The sequence below is a fragment of the Brachyistius frenatus genome, unplaced genomic scaffold, assembly GCF_029030835.1.
Source record: "Brachyistius frenatus isolate BFR_SWC_R1_liver_20210118 unplaced genomic scaffold, ASM2903083v1 Contig_457, whole genome shotgun sequence".
Lineage (NCBI taxonomy): Eukaryota > Metazoa > Chordata > Actinopteri > Embiotocidae > Brachyistius > Brachyistius frenatus.
Window position 1 is genome coordinate 40,786 of NW_027211056.1, and position 19,415 is coordinate 60,200.

General features: G+C 44.1%; 1 protein-coding gene across 1 annotated transcript in view; it reads right to left on the reverse strand.

Moving 5' to 3' along the window:
* The window catches only part of kcnk10a (potassium channel, subfamily K, member 10a), a 30,553-nt gene extending 23,730 nt beyond the window's left edge, over positions 1 to 6,823 (reverse strand). The window contains exons 1-3 of the mRNA XM_069687378.1: positions 6,780 to 6,823; positions 6,413 to 6,675; positions 3,750 to 4,135 (exon numbers count right to left, since the gene is read on the reverse strand). Coding sequence (XP_069543479.1) covers positions 3,750 to 4,135; positions 6,413 to 6,467 — 441 coding nt within the window. The 5' untranslated portion in view covers positions 6,468 to 6,675; positions 6,780 to 6,823. The remainder of the gene's footprint in view (positions 1 to 3,749; positions 4,136 to 6,412; positions 6,676 to 6,779) is intronic.
* Between the last annotated feature and the right edge of the window lie 12,592 nt (positions 6,824 to 19,415).

Consider the following 19,415-nt stretch of genomic DNA (forward strand, 5'->3'; position numbering starts at 1 on the left):
TTTTTTGCAGTATTTTCCCACTGCAGAAATGCAGAATAAAACCTGTGTCTCTAGGTCCACTTTTGTTTCCTGCTTTTGTTTATTTCCACTTACTTTTCAGATCACTCATCAAACTAGATTGAAGTTGTGTTCAGGAGAAGATACAAACAGCAGTTGTCAGTTGTGGAGTTTGTCTGCTGTATGTCCGGTATGTCCGCTGTCATTCACGTCAAACCGACAAGTTAAACTGTGCAGCGGTTCCATAGCGGATCGTAGAGCGGTGCCGAGAGCCCGGAGCGGAGGCAGAAGGAATGAGGCTGGTGACCGACTCGGTGTCTGCCTGAACGAACATGGAGCTCCACCAATTGACACGTCTTTTAGACACGCAAGTGTCTGACTGTGCTGATGTTCTCTGGTCGGCAGCTTGTGGCGTCTGTCTTGGATCGAAATTATGTTTTAATGTGTGCATCCCTGGAAACACCTGCCAGGGGACGACGGGGCTCCATCTGGTTTGTGCCTGGTCCTAGTTAAGTTAGCAGATAATGAGAAATAATAAACCTGATCAGGACTGTCCCATGTTGGAGAGTTTTCAGTGGGACAAGAGGACAGAAACATCAAATCACTACAGCGTTCCAGTCTTCATATTTCTCTATTTAGCTACTGTGATACAGGAAAAAGATTCTGAATTGTCTGACAACAATGTATCATCATCATCATTATCATCATCATCATCATCACCATCGCCATCATCATCGTCATCATTATCAATATCATCATCATCATCATCATCACCATCATCATCATCATCATCATCATCATCATCACCATCATCATCATCGTCTTCATTGTCATCATCATCATCACAACCATCATCATCATCATCAAATCCTCATCATCATCATCATCATCATCACCATCACCATCACAATCACAATCCTCATCATCATCATCGTCACTATAATCATCATCATCATCATCACCATCATCATCATCATCACCAGACTATATCTCATACTAAACCAGAGCTGTTCTGTTCTTAATGCCACGCCCCCTTTTCCATAATAAGAATGCTGCATCTGTTATGAGACAACGGCCCCCCGGACATGAAGTCAGCTCACATTTCCAGTGAAAGAGAGACATAATGTGTGTCATTTCACGTCACCACAGGGTGCCTTAACCAGGACCTAAAGAGTGTCACTGAAGGGCAGAGCCAACATTACAAGCACCCAGATTATAAATCAGAGAACTCGAACAGCAACAACCAGTGGCAGCGGCCACACACCACATGACACCTCACTAAAGGACTTCTCAGTAGCTCTCCATCAAACTGCGAGGATTTATACTGTAGGCCTTGTAAACTGCTGCTACAGGGCAACTCCAGGTAAAACAATCCCACAGTTGCTTTTCTGTTGGATGAAGGTTTCAGCCAGTGAGCCTGAGGCTGTCAGGGAGCCTTGTCATTTTACAAAACCTCCTGAACTCTTTGTTTTCCTCTTTAGACTTTTAAGTGTTCAGGTTTAACCACAAGCAAAACACATTTCAACTACAATTGAATGAAGGTGTTCTGACTCACATTGAGATCAGATCTGCCAAAAACAAGTTGAAAGATTACCACGGTCACTTCCTGCTCTGTAAAGCTGCTCATAGCAGAAACTAGAAAGCCACTTTACTGACATTTTTAAATGACTTCATAACAGATTACAGACACCCTCTTTAAAGCCCAAACAGAAGGAGGCCTCCAATTCAATTCAATTCAATTCAACTTTATTTATATAGCGCCAAATCACAACATAGGTTATTTCATGGCACTTAATACATTAACGTCCTTACAGCAATATTATACAGAGAAACCCAGTTTGTGCATCATTTTACAACCCTGTTTCCAAAAATGTTGGAACCCTGTGTAAAATTTTCATTAAAAACAGATGATGCCCTGCAAATCACATAAACTCTAATTCAATTGAAAATCGACCAAAGACAACATATCAAATGTTGAAACAGAAATGTTATTGTTTTATGAAAAATATATGCTTATTTTGAATTTGATGGCAGCCACACATCTCAAAATAATCTGGACAGGGTCAACAAAAGACTGGAAAAGCTGTGTAACGCAAAAAAAAACAAAAACAAAAAAAAAACACCCAGTGGAACATCTGATAACTAATTAGGTTACCTGGCAACAGATCAGAAACATGATTGGGTATAAAAAAAAATAATTAAAAAAAAAAAAAAAATCTCACAAAAACTCTACTATGCAAAGAAGAAACCAGATAAAAACATGATCCAGAAACACTGCCGCCTTCTCTGGACCGAGATAATTGAAGATGGACTGAGGTGAAGTGGAAAACTGTCCTGTGGTCTGATGAATCACAATCTGAGATTCTGTTTGGAAATCATGGATGCTGCATCCTCCAGGTTAAAGAGGAGAGGGACCATCCAGCTGGTTATCAGGGTTCAGTTCTAAAGCCAGCATCTGTGATGGTACAGGGATGCATTAGTGCACATGGCATGGGTAGCTTGAACATCTGGAAGGAAGCATTAATGCTGAATGATATATTCAGGTTTTGGAGCAACATATGCTGCCATCCAGACGACGTCTCTTTCAGGGAAGGTCTTGTTTATTTCAGCAGAACAACGTCCAACCACATTCTGAACGTATTCCAACAGCATGGCTGCGTAGTAGAAGAGTCTGCTGATAAACTGGCCTCCTACAGACAAGACCTGTCAATCACTGAAAACATTTGGTGTTAATTCTATGTCCTGCTGTGAATGCATGTGCTTATGCATTCTATGTCTTTGAGTTCTAGGTGCAGCTCCCTGATGAACTACAGAGGGTACCAGCATGAAGGTGTGGGTTTGGCCTATATTAGTGCATCCTTGCTCCGCCCACGCTCTCTCTCACCTTCCTGGCACCAGACCCTGGTCTTCAGCTTAATTCTCACATTAATCTTATTATGTGTTATGTAATAAAATGTCACATTTGTTTTGCATCTAACTCAGTGTTGTGTCCCTCCTTCAAGCCGGTCGTAACGTTTGGAGCTTCATGACATGAAAAATACCACAAAGGAGAACCTGAACTGTTGAGCAGCTGAAATCCTTTATCCCATTCTTATGGGACAACATTTCACATTCAAAACTCCAGAAACTGGTCTCCTCAGTTCCCAAACATTTACAGAGTGTTGTTAAAAGAAGAGGTGATGCAACATGACCCTGTCCCAACTTTTTAGAGACATGCAGGATATATTTATAGAAAACAATAACATTTCTCAGTTTCAATATTTGATATGTTGTCTTTGGTCTATTTCCATTTAAATATGAGTTAATGTGATTCACAAATCATATTAATAATATTCTTGAATTGTGAAAAATACCGTCACAATTTCCATCACACAGTGACATCATGACAGCAAAGACTTTTTCTTTGACCAACCAACAGACCGAAACTTAAATAAATTAAATTAATCATCTTGAACTGGCCGTATTATTTCCTTCCATCCATATTAAAAATCGCCGGGAAATACTAGTTTCAGATTAGCAGAAGTTCAAGGAGTTTTAAGGATTCATTTGAACATCCACAGGTTTGTATGTGCTAGATGATTCAGTGAGGTTTGTATCCAGTTCCACAAAGCAAACAAACCGTGGAGTACGTGTGGAGCTCCAATGGCATCAGATCAATGTGAAGCTCGGGTTTCAGTAGACGTGACTCCCCACTGGGGAGCCCATCGAGGGCTGAGGAAAAGGCTCAAGTATCGACCGGCAGCTATTCTTACCTTGATGATAGCCTCCAGCTCGTCCTGGGACACACACGGGTGTTTCTGCAGGAAGGCCGCCTTCTCTGCCGTGATGGTGATCTTCTGGTTATTTTCAAACGGTTGCTCGAGCGCGCGGAACACCAACCCGCCTGCCACCAGGTAGGCCACCACCACCACGAACACCGCCAGCACCGTCTTCAGCTTCATCATGGTGAAGGGGGCCGAGCCGTCCGCCACCGCCTCCATGCTGACCACCATGCTGGCAGGGCGAGATGAGACGGAGAGCCGCGACGGACCGCAGCCCATCGGGTTCTGCATGGTGGCCACACTAGCCTGCACCAGGCTGGACTGAAGCATGCTTGCCTGCACCTTCTTCGGTGGGACCAAGTTGGGCTGGATTGCCACTGAAACGCAGGACAGATGAAGAACAGTGTTACTGAAAGATGTGTGTGAGAGTTGATGGGCACGCTGATATTTAACAGGTGAACAAGCACGGATGAGCTTTTAAATAGGCAGTTGGTTTCATTTCCAAAAGGTCGGCTAATATTTGGAGACATCAGGAGTGACAAACAGTATCAGTGGGTATCCGGGGATTTTTTTTTTAACTATTGGAGCAGCTTTCAACCAATCAGACTCTCCCACCGCTGCATTTAGAAAAACTAAACATTAATGCTAACAGGGTCTCCATACTGGAGTCAGGATATGACTTCATTAGCTTTCAGAGGGGAACACAGAATGTATGTATGTATTTAATGGGAGGTGAGGGGGGGTATTTTCTGCCATTCTCTTACAGTTAAACAGATGTTCTTTAAACACCTCCTGCAGTAAACACAACTGATGTGCCCAAACTGGTATAAAAGTGTCAAATAAATCATTCTCATTTCAGATTTCATAAAATCCAGTGTAAATAAAAATCAAGTCTGAGAAAACTACTCATGATGTGAGAAATATGTGTTTGAGAAAAGAGACTGTGTCTCTGACAGATGTCTGTACAACAACCTGACAGTGTTGGCTGGGAAACATGTGGATGTTGACCAGGTACACGTTTCCTGTTTCCTGTGTCAACATGTATTCACATTCAGTCCACTGAAATGGCTGAGAAATGGCTCAGGTCTTCCCACCTCCTGTACTCTGACTCCTCCTTCTGTATTCTGACTCCTCCTCCTGTCTGGATGACCTGAATGATGACCTGTAGATCTACAGGTAGATTTCATGATCCATCTCCAGTCCCTCAAACTAAACCCTTCAGTTCAAGTTAACCCTTTAATGCAAGAGTCATCATCACTGTTTATGTCCAAGGACCAACAGAACATCTTCAGGTTCTGGACGGGAACTCAAACAAAAGAAACCATCTGATGATGTCACCGAGGACTTTTATTATTTTCTAACATTTTCAACGATGAATCATTGAACTGAGGAAAACGGCCAGATTCAACAACAACAACACAAACAACCACATTCTTCATTCTTCTTGGAACGGGTATTATTATTATTATAATATGCAACATTATAACATGTTAATGTCTTCAACTCCAGATCTGGTGATTTCCTGATGTGGGTGAAGTTTTTACAGAGAGGTGAGAGATGCAGAGTTAACCCTTTAACACCTCTAACGTTCCTCCTCCCTGACTGAGCTCCTCTTCATATATGTATGAATATGATGATTACACTGACAGAAGAGGACCAGCGGTTGTTGTGAAGGTAATAGACACCGTTACCTGCTTTAACCTCAGTTAGTCAGTGTTACAGACCAACAGACTGCTGAGTGCTGCTGATGAGAGCTGCAGACTGTTGGACTTCAGCCAAGTGTTGATGAGACTGACAGCTCACCAAACCCAACACGTCTTCATCTGTTCACTAAACAGTGTTATGTAAGACGAGGAGTCGTGACCGCTAGGCCACATCTCACTGACACCAGGCACTCTTAGAGGAACACAACAGACTGCTTTGATGTATGTAATCAGCTGTTTGGATGAAAGCTGCTCTTCAGAAATCACAGAATTAATGTGTTGGCACTGACACTTCAAAGAAAGAGGGCCGTTCGCCTGTGGAGACGTCAGGTGTGATCACCTGGACAGACAGGAACAATCTGAACAGACAGGAATTACTTGAACAGACAGGAACCACTTGAATCACCTGAACAGACAGGAACCACCTAAACGGAACAGAATCACCTGAACAGACAGAAACCAACTGTATCACCTGAACAGACAGGAACCACCTGAACATGCTGTGAACATGTGCTGGTGCTGATGCTGGGGAGGACGTGACACACATGCTCGGTGTGGATGAGGTAATGTTTCACCTCCACTGCAGCACACTGAAGCTTCAGATGACTGACAGCCGAGTGACACAAAGGAGCCTCCTCTCCCCCTGAATCCTTCAGATATCAACACATGTCCCTGGTGTCTGGAGACAGACTGAAGATGCAGATGCAACAGTCTGTAAACTTCAGCATGCAACATCTGCACCATGTCTGTCTGAGAAGCATGAATCCTGCAGAGTGCAGGTGCCTGGTTCAAAGAGTCCCTGAGGGACCAGAGAGACCAGAGAGACCAGGTCCAGGAGGGAGACTTCCCTCTGAAAACAAGGACCATCTTAATGGGAACAGAGCAGCACGATGTGAAACCTTCAGACACACCGCAGCCTCCACAACATAATAGACTAATGGACGGTCTCACCTGGTGGAGGGTCCACGCTCCCGGGTTTTCTTGGATTCTCAGTCGGAAATTTCATCTTGATTCTCCGTTGTGTGGGCGCTGCTGTCGGAGAACAAAGGTTCAATCTCTCCGGGTGTTGTTATCCTTTAACCGGGAGAGGACGGAGAACGGCAGGCAGTAGAAGCACATCATCATCCGGACGGAGGCTCTGCCGTAGTGACCGAGAGCTCCTCTTCTCTCCAGCGTCTTCAGGAGCGCACACCCACCGCTCTCCGCATCGCCGTCTGCAGTGGAGTAGTAAACACCGTGTGCGCGCGCAGTGGGAGACGACGCTCCATTTAAGAATGTCACGTTTACATTGTGAGTGATTTGTGTGTTGTGTATTTACATGAAGACGCAACTGAACAGCGACTCTGCACTGCGCCTTGTCAGCATCCACCACTCCCCGCCACAGAGCTGCATCTCCTGCTGTGGCGCACCGACGTGCCGCGCGGCTGCGCAATACAGGACACGACGTGAGTTTACTGAGGGATGTCCGCCAGGAGCGGGAAAGGGAGAGGTGGAATAATTACAGCAAGCTAAATGTGTTTCAGAGTCCGTATGAGCAGCAGATAGCTGCTGTTAAAGTGGAGAATTTAAAACATCCGGTCTATGCTGAATAACCGTCTGTTACTGGTTTTTAAAAACCTACTTGATTTTATTACAAACCTCATTTTATAAAATGCAACGAAATGAATTGAATTAATGCAATGATTTGTTTTTAATTCTCTTTTTTTTAACTAACAAAGAAAGCCTGTTATTTTCTGACCAACTCTACTATATTTTGTAAATAGAAACATATTTAAGGTAATGCCTGCATCACAGTAAATATAGAATAACATGAGAAGTTACAAGAATATTCAAGTTCCACTGTTTGGAAATCAATAAGTCTTGACAGGATCCGACTGAAAGGACATGATGTGTTCCTGTCGTTCAGAAATGAATACTAATTTATTACTTGTTTAAATGAAATAACACAATTAAACTCAATGAAATTTCTCTCCTTACATGTGTCTTAAAATTGTATTAAATTATATTAAAGTGCTTCTTTTATTACAGAGGTCACTCAACACGACCTTTGCCTACAGGTCAGTGTGTCAAGGTCAAACTGGATGGAGAGAAAGGCTTGAAGAAGTCGTTGCCGAGGCACCGAGCCCCGATGCTGAGCAGGAAACATATCCAGTAAGTGCAGCAAAAACCACCAGTGACCTGAACCATGACTCTCCTTCTGACACAGACTCCTCCTCTATTCCTCCTGGTGCCTTTAATTCAGTGTGAGCAGCGAGCACCTATCACCAGGCTCGGGGCCAGCCATCGTTTATTTTTCTTCAAATATATTATCCTTCCGCCAAAATTTCACCGCGTAATAATTCATACAGCTTTGGAATGACATGCACCAAATTGAAGTATGTCATGTGACCCCACTTGGAGTGATGTGTTATGACTAGCGCTTTTCCCACCCGTAGAAGGACTTGGAAATCGAAGAACTGTATTATTTTTGTGTTTATTTGCTAAATTTCAACGAATTTTAGAGCAAATGATATCATACTTGGTAGAAGTATTCTTTTGAATACCCATTGGATTCCCCACAGTCTGTAATAGAATGCCTCCAATAGCGCCACCATGTGGTGAGGTATTCAATGTTTACTTTTTAAATTTTTGAATATTTCCACACTGTGAGTCACAGAAGAAACATGATTTTTTTTTTTCTCAGGATTCCTAGGAAACTTTTTCACGCTCTGACCTCTTTGACGTTGCATTTTTTTCTGGCAATTTAAATGTTTAAAAAAAAAAAAACATTTCGCTCCCTATTCTCCATATTTCATTCAATCAATAAGACATACGCTATCTGGAGCAGCACAAAAGCAATGATGGAATCAGTTTTTCGATATCATGTAGCGTTTTCCTCTAACTTGTTCCCAAAGTTGAGTGGGCGGGGTTTTTGTGTTTACAAGATTCAACATCAAATTACTCCTGAACGGAGCCCTCTAAGGCAACCAACTTTTACACATCTATGCACATAAGACCATTGAACACTCACCCCCAATTTTGTTGAATTTGGCCGCTAGAGGGTGCTACAATAAACATATTATTTTTGTAGCGCCCCCTACATTTCGTATGTCATCCAATCTTAATCAAATTTGGTTTCATACATCTTTGATCAATGGAGACATGGCCGTGCAATTTTGGTGCCAGTACACCTTACGGTTTTCTACCATCCTTCAGCAAAGTTACAAAAGTGAGGAAAAAATTGTGTCCAAAATTAAAGATAAGATAATTTTTTAATGCAACACTTTATTTTAACCTCTGACTACACACGTGTATATAAGGCTTCTGAGCAAGCTTACTAAGTTTGGTGGAATTTCTTCCACAGGTGGCGCGACACTAACTACCATTACCTCCCTCTCTTTGATGCTGTGTTACTGTAATTTTTTTAACCTAGAGATGTCATCTCAATTATAAATGACAGAGGAGAGTTTGATTTATACTGTTCATATCATTTACTGTTTTTAAACTGGAGCCGTCCAACTTTCATGTTCATTCCTTTGCCTTATGAGCTAATTCAGTTGGCTCTCCAGACTCTTGACAAAAGACACTTTTGTCAAATCACTTTTACTCACTGTCTGATGATTTTGCCACTGCACGACCCGGGGGGCGTATGCAAAAGCAGAAAGTAAGATGTGGTTCATCAACACATGACCAAATGACCATAGAACTCTGATGTCATCGAAGAGCGTGAAAAGGTTTGGCAGATTATAATGAACTTCAAAGTAAAAAGTCACTTAAAAGTGAACACTAAGTGGCCCCAGTGGTCACTTTCATTCACCGTCTCAAATGCTCTTGTGTCATTATCATGGTTAATATGCAGGTTTGCAACATATGCAGTACGAAAAGGACACTGCACGACCCGGGGCGCTCGCAAAGTATGCAAAAGCAGGAAGTAAGATGTGGTTCATCTACACAAGACCAGATGATCATATATCCAATACCAAAGGCTCAGTGACCCCTAGTGGCACACCAGTATATAAATACCCTCCACTGGCTGCAGGGCACTGCGAAGCCTGAAAACAGAAAGGCAACACCGTTCACTTCCCGAGTCAGTTCTCAAGCATGTCCCCTCGTGACGAGCCCGAGCATCACCTGAAAAACAGGCAGACAACCTCACGTGCACGCCAGATGTAAGACAGCCTAACCACGAGGGATTAGTCAATACTCCAAGAAAGCTGGTATAAACTGAGGCGGGTGAGTGTGTGGGTGGATGTGGTGTATGTAGCAGGTGACGTAGCACGTGGTGTATGTAGCAGGTGACGTAGCACGTGGTGTATGTAGCAGGTAACGTAGCACGTGGTGACCTGAGGGTAATAGTCACGTGGTTACAGGTTCACTGAAATGAAATAAAACTACAGTCTTCTTTCTCAGGTCTTCACTGAGCTTTTGGACTTTACTGTTGTACTTTGTGTTGGTCAGTCCATCAGATCATCAACAAGAAGTTATGAGGCCTCGTCAAGTTAAAAGACATTTTGGAACTTTTGGAAGCCCACGGCTTTTCTTTATTTTTCCTCTCGCATCAGATTTACGGCAACCCTGAGGGGACACGCTATTTCTAACGAAAACCACATAATAAACATGAGACAGTCTGTTACACATGTCCCCCCTCAATTAGAAACTTCCCCGGTTCTTAATCAATAAACATATACAAAAAATGTACACACAAAACATAAAATCTACAGTAGGAAAAGAACAATCATCACTGAATAACAGGAACAAACTATAAATGGCACCAAAATAACAAGATGGAAAAGGTGGACAGGTTAAGAGATTGGAGCCCAGTGGATAACTTCAGTGTTATGAAGACGGGACAGAGCGTCGGGCTTCGTGTTCTTAGAACCAGGTCGATGCAAGAGGGAAAAGTTTAAACAGGTGAAGAATAACGCCCAGTTCAGTCCTTCTGCGGAGTACCAACACTTCAGATTCTTTTGATCCGTCCAAACCAAGAAGGGGTGTTCCACCCCCTCAAGCTAATGACACCACTCTTCCACTGCAACTTGATAGCCAGAAGTTTACGCTTGCCTACATCATAGTTCCTCTCTGCCGGGGCTAATTTATTGGACAGGAAGGCAGAGGGATCCTCTGGTCCTTTGGAGAGCGTTGCGACAGAACTGCTCCCACCCCCGTATCCCAAGCTTCAACCTCCGACAAATTGCAATTTTGGATGCGGCAGAGTGAGGATGGGGGCAGATGAGAAGCAGATCTTGAGTCTCCGGAGGGCGCCACTCAGCCTGAGGCACCCAGGAGAACTTGATGGAGGCTGACGTAAGAGCGTGAAGAGGCGAGGCAACAGAATTGTAAATCCAGATAAATCTTCTGTAGAAGTTTGCAAAACTGAGGAAACACAGCAGCTCCTTAATAGAGGTAAGTGTGGGCCAATCTGCGATAGCGCTGACCTTTTGGGGATCCATCTGGATGCTGCCCTCGGCGACGATGAAACTCAGGAAAGATGTTGGAAGCGTGGAATTCACACTTTTCAGCTTTGACAAATAATTGACGATCCAGGAGACCCTGAAGAACTTGTTGCACGTGGGAGATGTGGGATTGGAAGTCTGGAGAGAAAATGAGAATGTCATCCAGGTACACAAACGCAAAGATGTGTACTGTTACCGGACCTGTCCAAGTTGACCACAGTAGAAACACATCCACTAAGTGTCACTGGCGTTCCTGCGGGAGAGACAAGCTCTGCCAAGCTGCATGGGTTCTTCTGCGACAGCAGAGACCGCTGGAGAAGTCGGTGAGGAGGAAGCTGCTGGATCGCTAGGAGTAGAAAATTGGAAAAAGCACAAAAGGTCAGTAACAAATAAGAAAACACCTCTACATAAGAGAGGGAGTCCCCAATAACAAGAAGCAAGTCAATACCTGAAATTAAAAAGAAAATTATAGATATTGAATGTGCAGCGACAGTATATCGATGTTACGAGTCGAACCTCACTTTTTCCTTCCCATCCTTTCCCCAGGGACCCGAGTAGGAGTCGAGGTGCTGCCCCTGGTGGTCGGCGGACAAGACGACATCCTGGCTCTCTTTCTCTCTCCAAGCCTGTTGTCAATTTTGACGTTTAACGAGATGAATCCAGGTCGGGAGGAAGCTGTTGCTTGAGCAAGCTGTTGCTTGAGGGAGTCCAACAGACCGTGGATGTTGGCATTGAATAGAGAGGGAATGTTCCAGTTGCTCCCAGTCGACAGGGTGAGGAATTCGATGGCTTATTCTGCAGCTCTCCTGCCGCACTGACAGAGGTTGAACAGGGCCCGGGCAGCCTCTCATCCGGGCGAGGTATGATCAAATATTTACTGCAGACTATCAATAAAGGTGGAGGTGAAGTGGCAGCAGGAGACACCACGGGGGCCAGAAGTGGAGCGGCAGCAGGAGCAGTGCCTGGAGACGGAGGTGGTGGAGCAGCAGGTGTCAACAGCATGGTGAGCTGCTGGATCTGTTCAGATAGATGAGCGATCAGATTATTCACCTGGTCTGCATGTCGTCACTGTGGGTGAAAAGCTCCTGGATGTCTCTTTCGCAGGTGACAAGGAGGTCTTCCTAACCCTAACCCTAACCCTGCCTGGCAAAGGCAAAGGCGTTTCTGACCGGGTCGGCTGAGTCCATCCGTTGGCCAGTTCGTACTGTCACGGGGACTCACAGGAGTGGACTCAAATGCACGACTCAACACACAGTAGATCAGATAACACTGGTTCACTGAAGAGGTTAAAGGCAAAAGTACAAAAACAAGTTCCAGAGGCAGCATCAGAATCGCAGTCCAGAAAATCAAAACCAGAGTATCAGTCCAACCGGGAAGCGGTACAAAAAGGGGCAAAATCCAACAGTCAAAACACAGGTCATACACAACGTAACTCACAAGGAGAAACCCTGGAACAAAGAGCCTGGAATCTATGAGGAACTGGCAAAGACAACTGCAGCACCTCCCCCACCCTCTAACAGAGCATGTAAAGGGCCTTTAAGTGGTGCAGCTGGTGTCAGGACCTCAACACCACCTACTGACCGTTTCTGGTCGCTGCCAGTGTCTTGTTGCTGTGGCATGAAACGCATGCCGTACCTCCTTGGCTCCTCCTCCCGCTCGGTACACCACCCTAGACTGGGGCTCCTTCCCCCGGGCCGCCTGGGAGGGGCTGACGCGTCCTGACGCTGGCTACGCGGGGCCCCTCTGACTGACAGCCCATCTCTCCACAGGTGCAGCTAAGTCCATCCTCATGAAATACATCTGTGTCAGCTGCTCTCTGCAGGGCATCATCAGTGGACATGGACGGGATGGACAAACTGTCTGGTTACTCGCACGGCCTCTGCAGAGCATCCCGGACATTCTCACACCGCTCTGCGATAATCAAAGCCTCTTCCAGATCGGTGGTTCCAAGTGTAGCCCATGCTTAAAGTAATAGCTCGCATAGAAGGAGTTAAAAAAAAAAACCTCTTCTTTGATTGACACTGTGATGGGCCAGTGAAACGATCAGTTGTGGTGGAACCTGCTGTCGTCTCGAACTGATCTCGGGTCTGTTACTGAGCGTCTGACCTGTTGCTTCCACGTGCAACATTGTCTCATGCTTCGGCCAGATTCGACGGCTAGAACCACACAGGAGGTTCTGTGGGATTCGGTTTTGTTGCCCTGTCGGAGCATACAGGAATTCATTTTGATCAGCGGTGAGTGAGAGGTTGAAGGGAGCAGAAAACCTCGAGTGAGACAGGCGGAGAAGTCCGTTAGCCGCTATGCTAACATTTACAGTTTAAGATGCCATAGACAAATGCTAATGGTGTTAGCATGTGATGCGAGGGAAAAGTGGCTTGCGAAACCGCGATTCTGTGCTCGTGGAGAGATCTGTACTGTGAAGACCATTAACTGTGAGGTTAAGAGTTTTCAGTTAATACAGCACTGAACTTGAGTCTAAAGTTTTATTTTGTTGTACAACCGTGTGATTTGAACAAAGGCTTATTTTAGTAATTGCTGACGGTAATGCTAAGTGTAGCAGCTAAATGAGACCTGTGTTAAGTGTGTGTGGATGCAATTGTTCTTGAATGTGTGACCTGTCTATAGGTCAGGTTTTTTGTAAGGACGGATTTGATGAAAGTCCGGATAGCAAGAAAGAGCATCATCCAGCGTCAGAAGATATTCTAGTTAACTGGATGGCTAGCCAACCTATGAGTCCTTGAGAGGATAGTTCAGACCGACAACTAAACATAGAACAAAAAGTTTGGAAATTTGTGTTTGGTAGATTATTTCTCTGTTGTAACAATGCTTCTTGGCAATACATTGTATACCATTGGAAAGCCTGTTAATTTCCCTTTTAAACGGTACCCCATTTGTAGGGAACATGCATTTGTGGGATGAGCAGCACAGCTGAGTATGTGGTTGCACCCATGAAAAAATTGCCAAATCTTCTCTGCCAATGCCAAACAGCTTATTCTGCTGTTGTTATTGACTCTTGTTTGGTGGATTGGATGAGTAACAATTTATTCATTTAACAAACAGTCAGGAGCCTCAGTAGCGTGGAAGAACCATACACAGCCTGGCACCTCCTCCTCATGCTGGTCACCAGCCTGGTACCTCCTCCTCATGGTGGTCACCAGCCTGGCACCTCCTCCTCATGGTGGTCACCAGCCTGGTACCTCCTCCTTATGCTGGTCACCAGCCTGGTCACTCTGCTGTGGGATGGCATTCCACTCATCAAGCAGGATTTGTCGCAAGTCAGCCAACGTGGTTGTCTTGGTTACTCTAGCATGAACAGCACACCCAAGCTGATCCAACAAGTGTTCAGTTGGGTTGAGGTCAGGACTGTTGGCAGGCCATTCCATTCTCTCTACTCCCAAATTCTGGAGGTAGTCTCTGATAAACCCCGCTCTGTGGGGGTAAACGTTGTCATCTTGAGAATGGAGTTCGGTCCTAGACTGTGGAGAAATGGGATTGCCACTGGTTGCAGAATCTCATCTCGATATCTCTCTCCATCGAGATTGCCTCCAATGAAGATGAGCCTCGTTTTTCCAGTGATGGAGATGCCACCCCACACCGTCACACTGCCTCCACCAAAAGGTGTTACTCTATCGGCAAATTTTTAATGGGCGCAACACACATACTCAGCTATGCTGCTCATCCCAGAAATGCATGTTCCCTACAAATGGGGTGCCTTTTAAAAGGGAAGTAAACAGGCTTTCCAACGGTATAAAATTTATTGCCAAGAAGCATTGTTACAACAGAGAAATAATCTACCAAACACAAATTTCCAAACTTTTTGTTCGATGTGGATTCCCTTCACGTCACTGTGTGGTAGGACGGACGAAGACACAAACACGGATTGAGCCCAACTATCAATCCACTAACTGACAATCACAGACTGACCCAGAGACATTTAATTATTTTAAATGTGCGCACTTTATTATTTTAGTTTGTTATTTTTCAAAAGGGGGGATTTTGCAAATTGTTGTTTAAATATATGTACTGAAGTTCTTAATACAGTTGTTGAAAAGTTCGTTCCTTTGTGTTGCCTCCTTACTGACGTTCAATCCCTGAGCTCCTGCGGTCCTAGATCTATCTGATACTGGTCCACATTACCTTTTAAATCGTTAAACGTAACAAAAGGGCTACACAAGCATATCTGTCTCAGGGCAGAATCCTGGCCAGCTTCACTTCACTGGAACAAACGTGGTGAACCACCACCAGAAACAACGTGGACCTGAAGCCCACAAACCCAAAAAGTTCAAAAAATTAAAGTCAGCATCAGATTAGACTTTTCTATGTTTTCTGGTATTGGTATTTTGTCTTACTTGAGGACATTGAAGGGTTAAAATCCGCAGCTGAAGGCAGGTCCACTAACTCCCCCTCTGTTTTAACATGTAGATCATTGATGCGTGACAGACAGGGAACCAGGACAGTGACAGGGTCCCTCTTATTTACCTAATTAGGCCACGTGTCAGTACCGTGATCAGTGAGGCAGCAGCTCTCTGGTGTCAGCAGGGATTCTCCTCACAGCTCAGCACTTAGGAAAATGTCTGATTCTAGAGGAAGAGATGATTACTGATGAAAGGGCTGAGCTGATAGCAACTTGTGTATTTTAATTTACCGACCCCCTGGCCCAGCCGGCCCTTTCCTGTTTGATTTTACTGAATTTTTCTCTTCAGTTATTAAGTTGGACAAAGTTTGAATTATCTGTGATTTTAACCTCCACGTTGATGATGCCACCTCAAAAGCTGCATCTGGGTTTTTTTAAGATTACGGAGTCTTTTAATTTTTCCCACACAAATAGCAGTGCTCACACTAGACTTAGTCTTCTTACATGGCCTGACTACTGATAATCTCTTGAAAGATTTTCCTCTCAGTGACCACGTGTTTTATTTTTAATGTTGCTGTCCAATAAGCATAAGTGTCAAAGCCGTATCATCAACCAGAGGACAGCAGAAAACTTCGCAGCTCCGTTTGTTCCAGAGGCACTGTCGAGTTGTAATAATGTAGAGACCTTGGTCCAATCTTTTAATGAGCAGTACTCTTCTATACTGGACAAAGTGGCTCCCTTTAAATCCAGTCAGATCTCCTCTGTTAAACCCTCACCCTGGATTAATGAATCAATCTGCAATTTTAGGCGCACATGTAGGAAAACAGCGCTAGTGGAAAACAACAAAATTAGAGGTCCATTGTCTGCATCTCAGAGTTTTTAAAAGGTTTAAATGAAATAATAAGGGATGCCAGGACTGCTCATTTTGCCAACCTCATTACAGGAAAGTATTCAGACCCCTTTAAATTTTTCACTCTTTGTTTCATTGCAGCCATTTGCTAAAATCAAAAAAGTTCATTTTATTTCTCATTAATGTACACTCAGCACCCCATCTTGACAGAAAAAAACAAATGTAGAAATTTGTGCAAATTTATTAAAAAAGAAAAACTGAAATATCACATGGTCATAAGTATTCAGACCCTTTGCTCAGTATTGAGTAGAAGCACCCTTTTGAGCTAGTACAGCCATGAGTCTTCTTGGGAATGATGCAACAAGCTTTTCACACCTGGATTTAGGGATCCTCTGCCATTCTTCCTTGCAGATCCTCTCCAGTTCCGTCAGGTTGGATGGTGAACGTTGGTGGACAGCCATTTTCAGGTCTCTCCAGAGATGCTCAATTGGGTTTAGGTCAGGGCTCTGGCTGGGCCAGTCAAGAATGGTCACAGAGTTGTTCCGAAGCCACTCCTTTGTTATTTTAGCTGTGTGCTTAGGGTCATTGTCTTGTTGGAAGGTGAACCTTCGGCCCAATCTGAGGTCCAGAGCACTCTGGAAGAGGTTTTCTTCCAGGATATCTCTGTACTTGGCCGCATTCATCTTTCCTTCAATTGCAACCAGTCGTCCTGTCCCTGCAGCTGAAAAACACCCCCATAGCATGATGCTGTCACCACCATGTTTCACTGTTGGGATTATATTGGGCAGGTGATGAGCAGTGCCTGGTTTTCTCCACACATACCACTTAGAATTAACGCCAAAAAGTTCAATCTTGGTCTCATCAGACCAGAGAATCTTATTTCTCATAGTCTGGGAGTCCTTCATGTGTTTTTTGGCAAACTCTATGCGGGCTTTCATATGTCTTGCACTGAGGAGAGGCTTCCGTCGGGCCACTCTGCCATAAAGCCCCGACTGGTGGAGGGCTGCAGTGATAGTTGACTTTGTGGAGCTTTCTCCCATCTCCCTACTGCATCTCTGGAGCTCAGCCACAGTGATCTTTGGGTTCTTCTTTACCTCTCTCACCAAGGCTCTTCTCCCACGATTGCTCAGTTTGGCTGGACGGCCAGGTCTAGGAAGAGTTCTGGTCGTCCCAAACTTCTTCCATTTAAGGATTATGGAGGCCACTGTGCTCTTAGGAACCTTGAGTGCTGCAGAAATTATTTTGTAACCTTGGCCAGATCTGTGCCTTGCCACAATTCTGTCTCTGAGCTCCTTGGACAGTTCCTTCGACCTCATGATTCTCATTTGCTCTGACATGTACTGTGAGCTGTAAGGTCTTATATAGACAGGTGTGTGCCTTTCCTAATCAAGTCCAATCAGTTTAATTAAACACAGCTTGACTCCAATGAAGGAGTAGAACCATCTCAAGGAGGATCAGAAGAAATGGACAGCATGTGAGTTAAATATGAGTGTCACAGCAAAGGGTCTGAATACTTATGACCATGTGATATTTCAGTTTTTCTTTTTTAATAAATTTGCACAAATTTCTACATTTCTGTTTTTTTCTGTCAAGATGGGGTGCTGAGTGTACATTAATGAGAAATAAAATGAACTTTTTTGATTTTAGCAAATGGCTGCAATGAAACAAAGAGTGAAAAATGTAAAGGGATTTGAATACTTTCCGTACCCACTGTATGTCAAACAAAGGAAACTCAAAACTGCTCTTTGATAACATAAACAACATTGTCTCTGCCAACCCCTCCACACGTGCCAGTATTCTCCCATAGTGACTGCAATAAGTTCCTTAATTTCTTTGTGGACAAAGTCAGTAACATCGGAGCCATCTCTGATCATATAATCATATAACTGGTGTTCCTGACTCCATAAACGTACACTCCTTTTCTCCAGTTTCCCTCGAGGACATCAAAATTATTATTACACAAAGTTAAGCCCTTTTTGGCCACCTTGAGCTTCTCCCGTCATCACTATTTTTAAATGTTTTTTATTCCATCGGACACATTGTTTTAAATATGTCCCTCTCAACAGGCCATCTCCCAAGCCAATTCCAACATGCCATAGTTCAGCCCTTGCTGAAAAAAAAAAAAATTGGACGCCACCCTCCACACAAGTTATCGACCCCTATCCAGACTACCTTTTGTAGACAAGCTTCTTTTGAAAATGTGGTTGCCAAGCAGCTCCCAGAGGTTTTAGAAACACACAGGCTAAATGACTACTTTCAATCAGACTTTCGTAGACTGCATTCAATTGAAACAGACCTTCTAAGAGTGACGAATGACATGCTGATGGCTACAGATGATGGGAAATGCTCAGTACTAGTGATTCTTGCCCTAAGCCCTGCTTTTGATACCATCGATCACGGTATTCTAATCAATAACCAACTGGTGGGTGTTTCAGGGTCTGCGCTGGGTTGGGTCACCTCTTATCTTGCTGATTGGAGTTTTTCAGTCTCTGTGAGTCACTTCATATCAAACTCAGCACCGTTATCTTGCGGTGTCCCACAGGGTTCTGTTCTGGGTCCTATGCTGTTCTCCTTTTATATGCTGCCTCTTGCAGAGATCGTTAGCCAAAACTCTAGCATCTCCTATCATGTTTATGCTGATGACATACAGCTGGATTGCTCTTTTAAACATGATCGAGGCAACCAACTGTCCATTGTAAATGACTGCTTGAACGCCATTGAGACTTGGATGACTGACAACCCAAGCCCTGATAATCGTGCCTGAAGAAGTCATTCCTGACATCAAGCAGCAGATGAGGTTGTTACATGACCGCGCCAAAGAAATTCAAGTCATCCTTGACCAGTCATGGATAATCATGTCAGTCAACAAATATGCTTTTGTTTTTACCAGTTGAGAAACATAGCAAAACTAAGAAATATTGTGAAGGTGGAGATGGAGATGATTATTCATGCTTTTACTTCTTCTCGTTTTGGACTATTGTCGACTGTTTTTATCTGTTTGAGTCAGGCCTCTTTAAACTGGCTTCAAACTGTTCAAAATGCAGCTGCTCGCCTTTTAACTGGTCATAACAGAAGATCACACATTGCCCTGATTCTATCCACACTTCACTGGCTTCCCACAAAGTTCCACTTTCATTTTAAAATAGTGCTGCTGACCTTTTAGAGCTCTCCACGGTCAAACACCCGAGGACATCGCTAATCTCCTCCTTCCCTACACACCCAATAACGCACTTATAAAAATGACTGGCCGTCCCTCGAACCCATTTCAAAACCTGAGGTGACTGAGCTTTTTAGACTGTTGCCACGAAATTGTGGAAC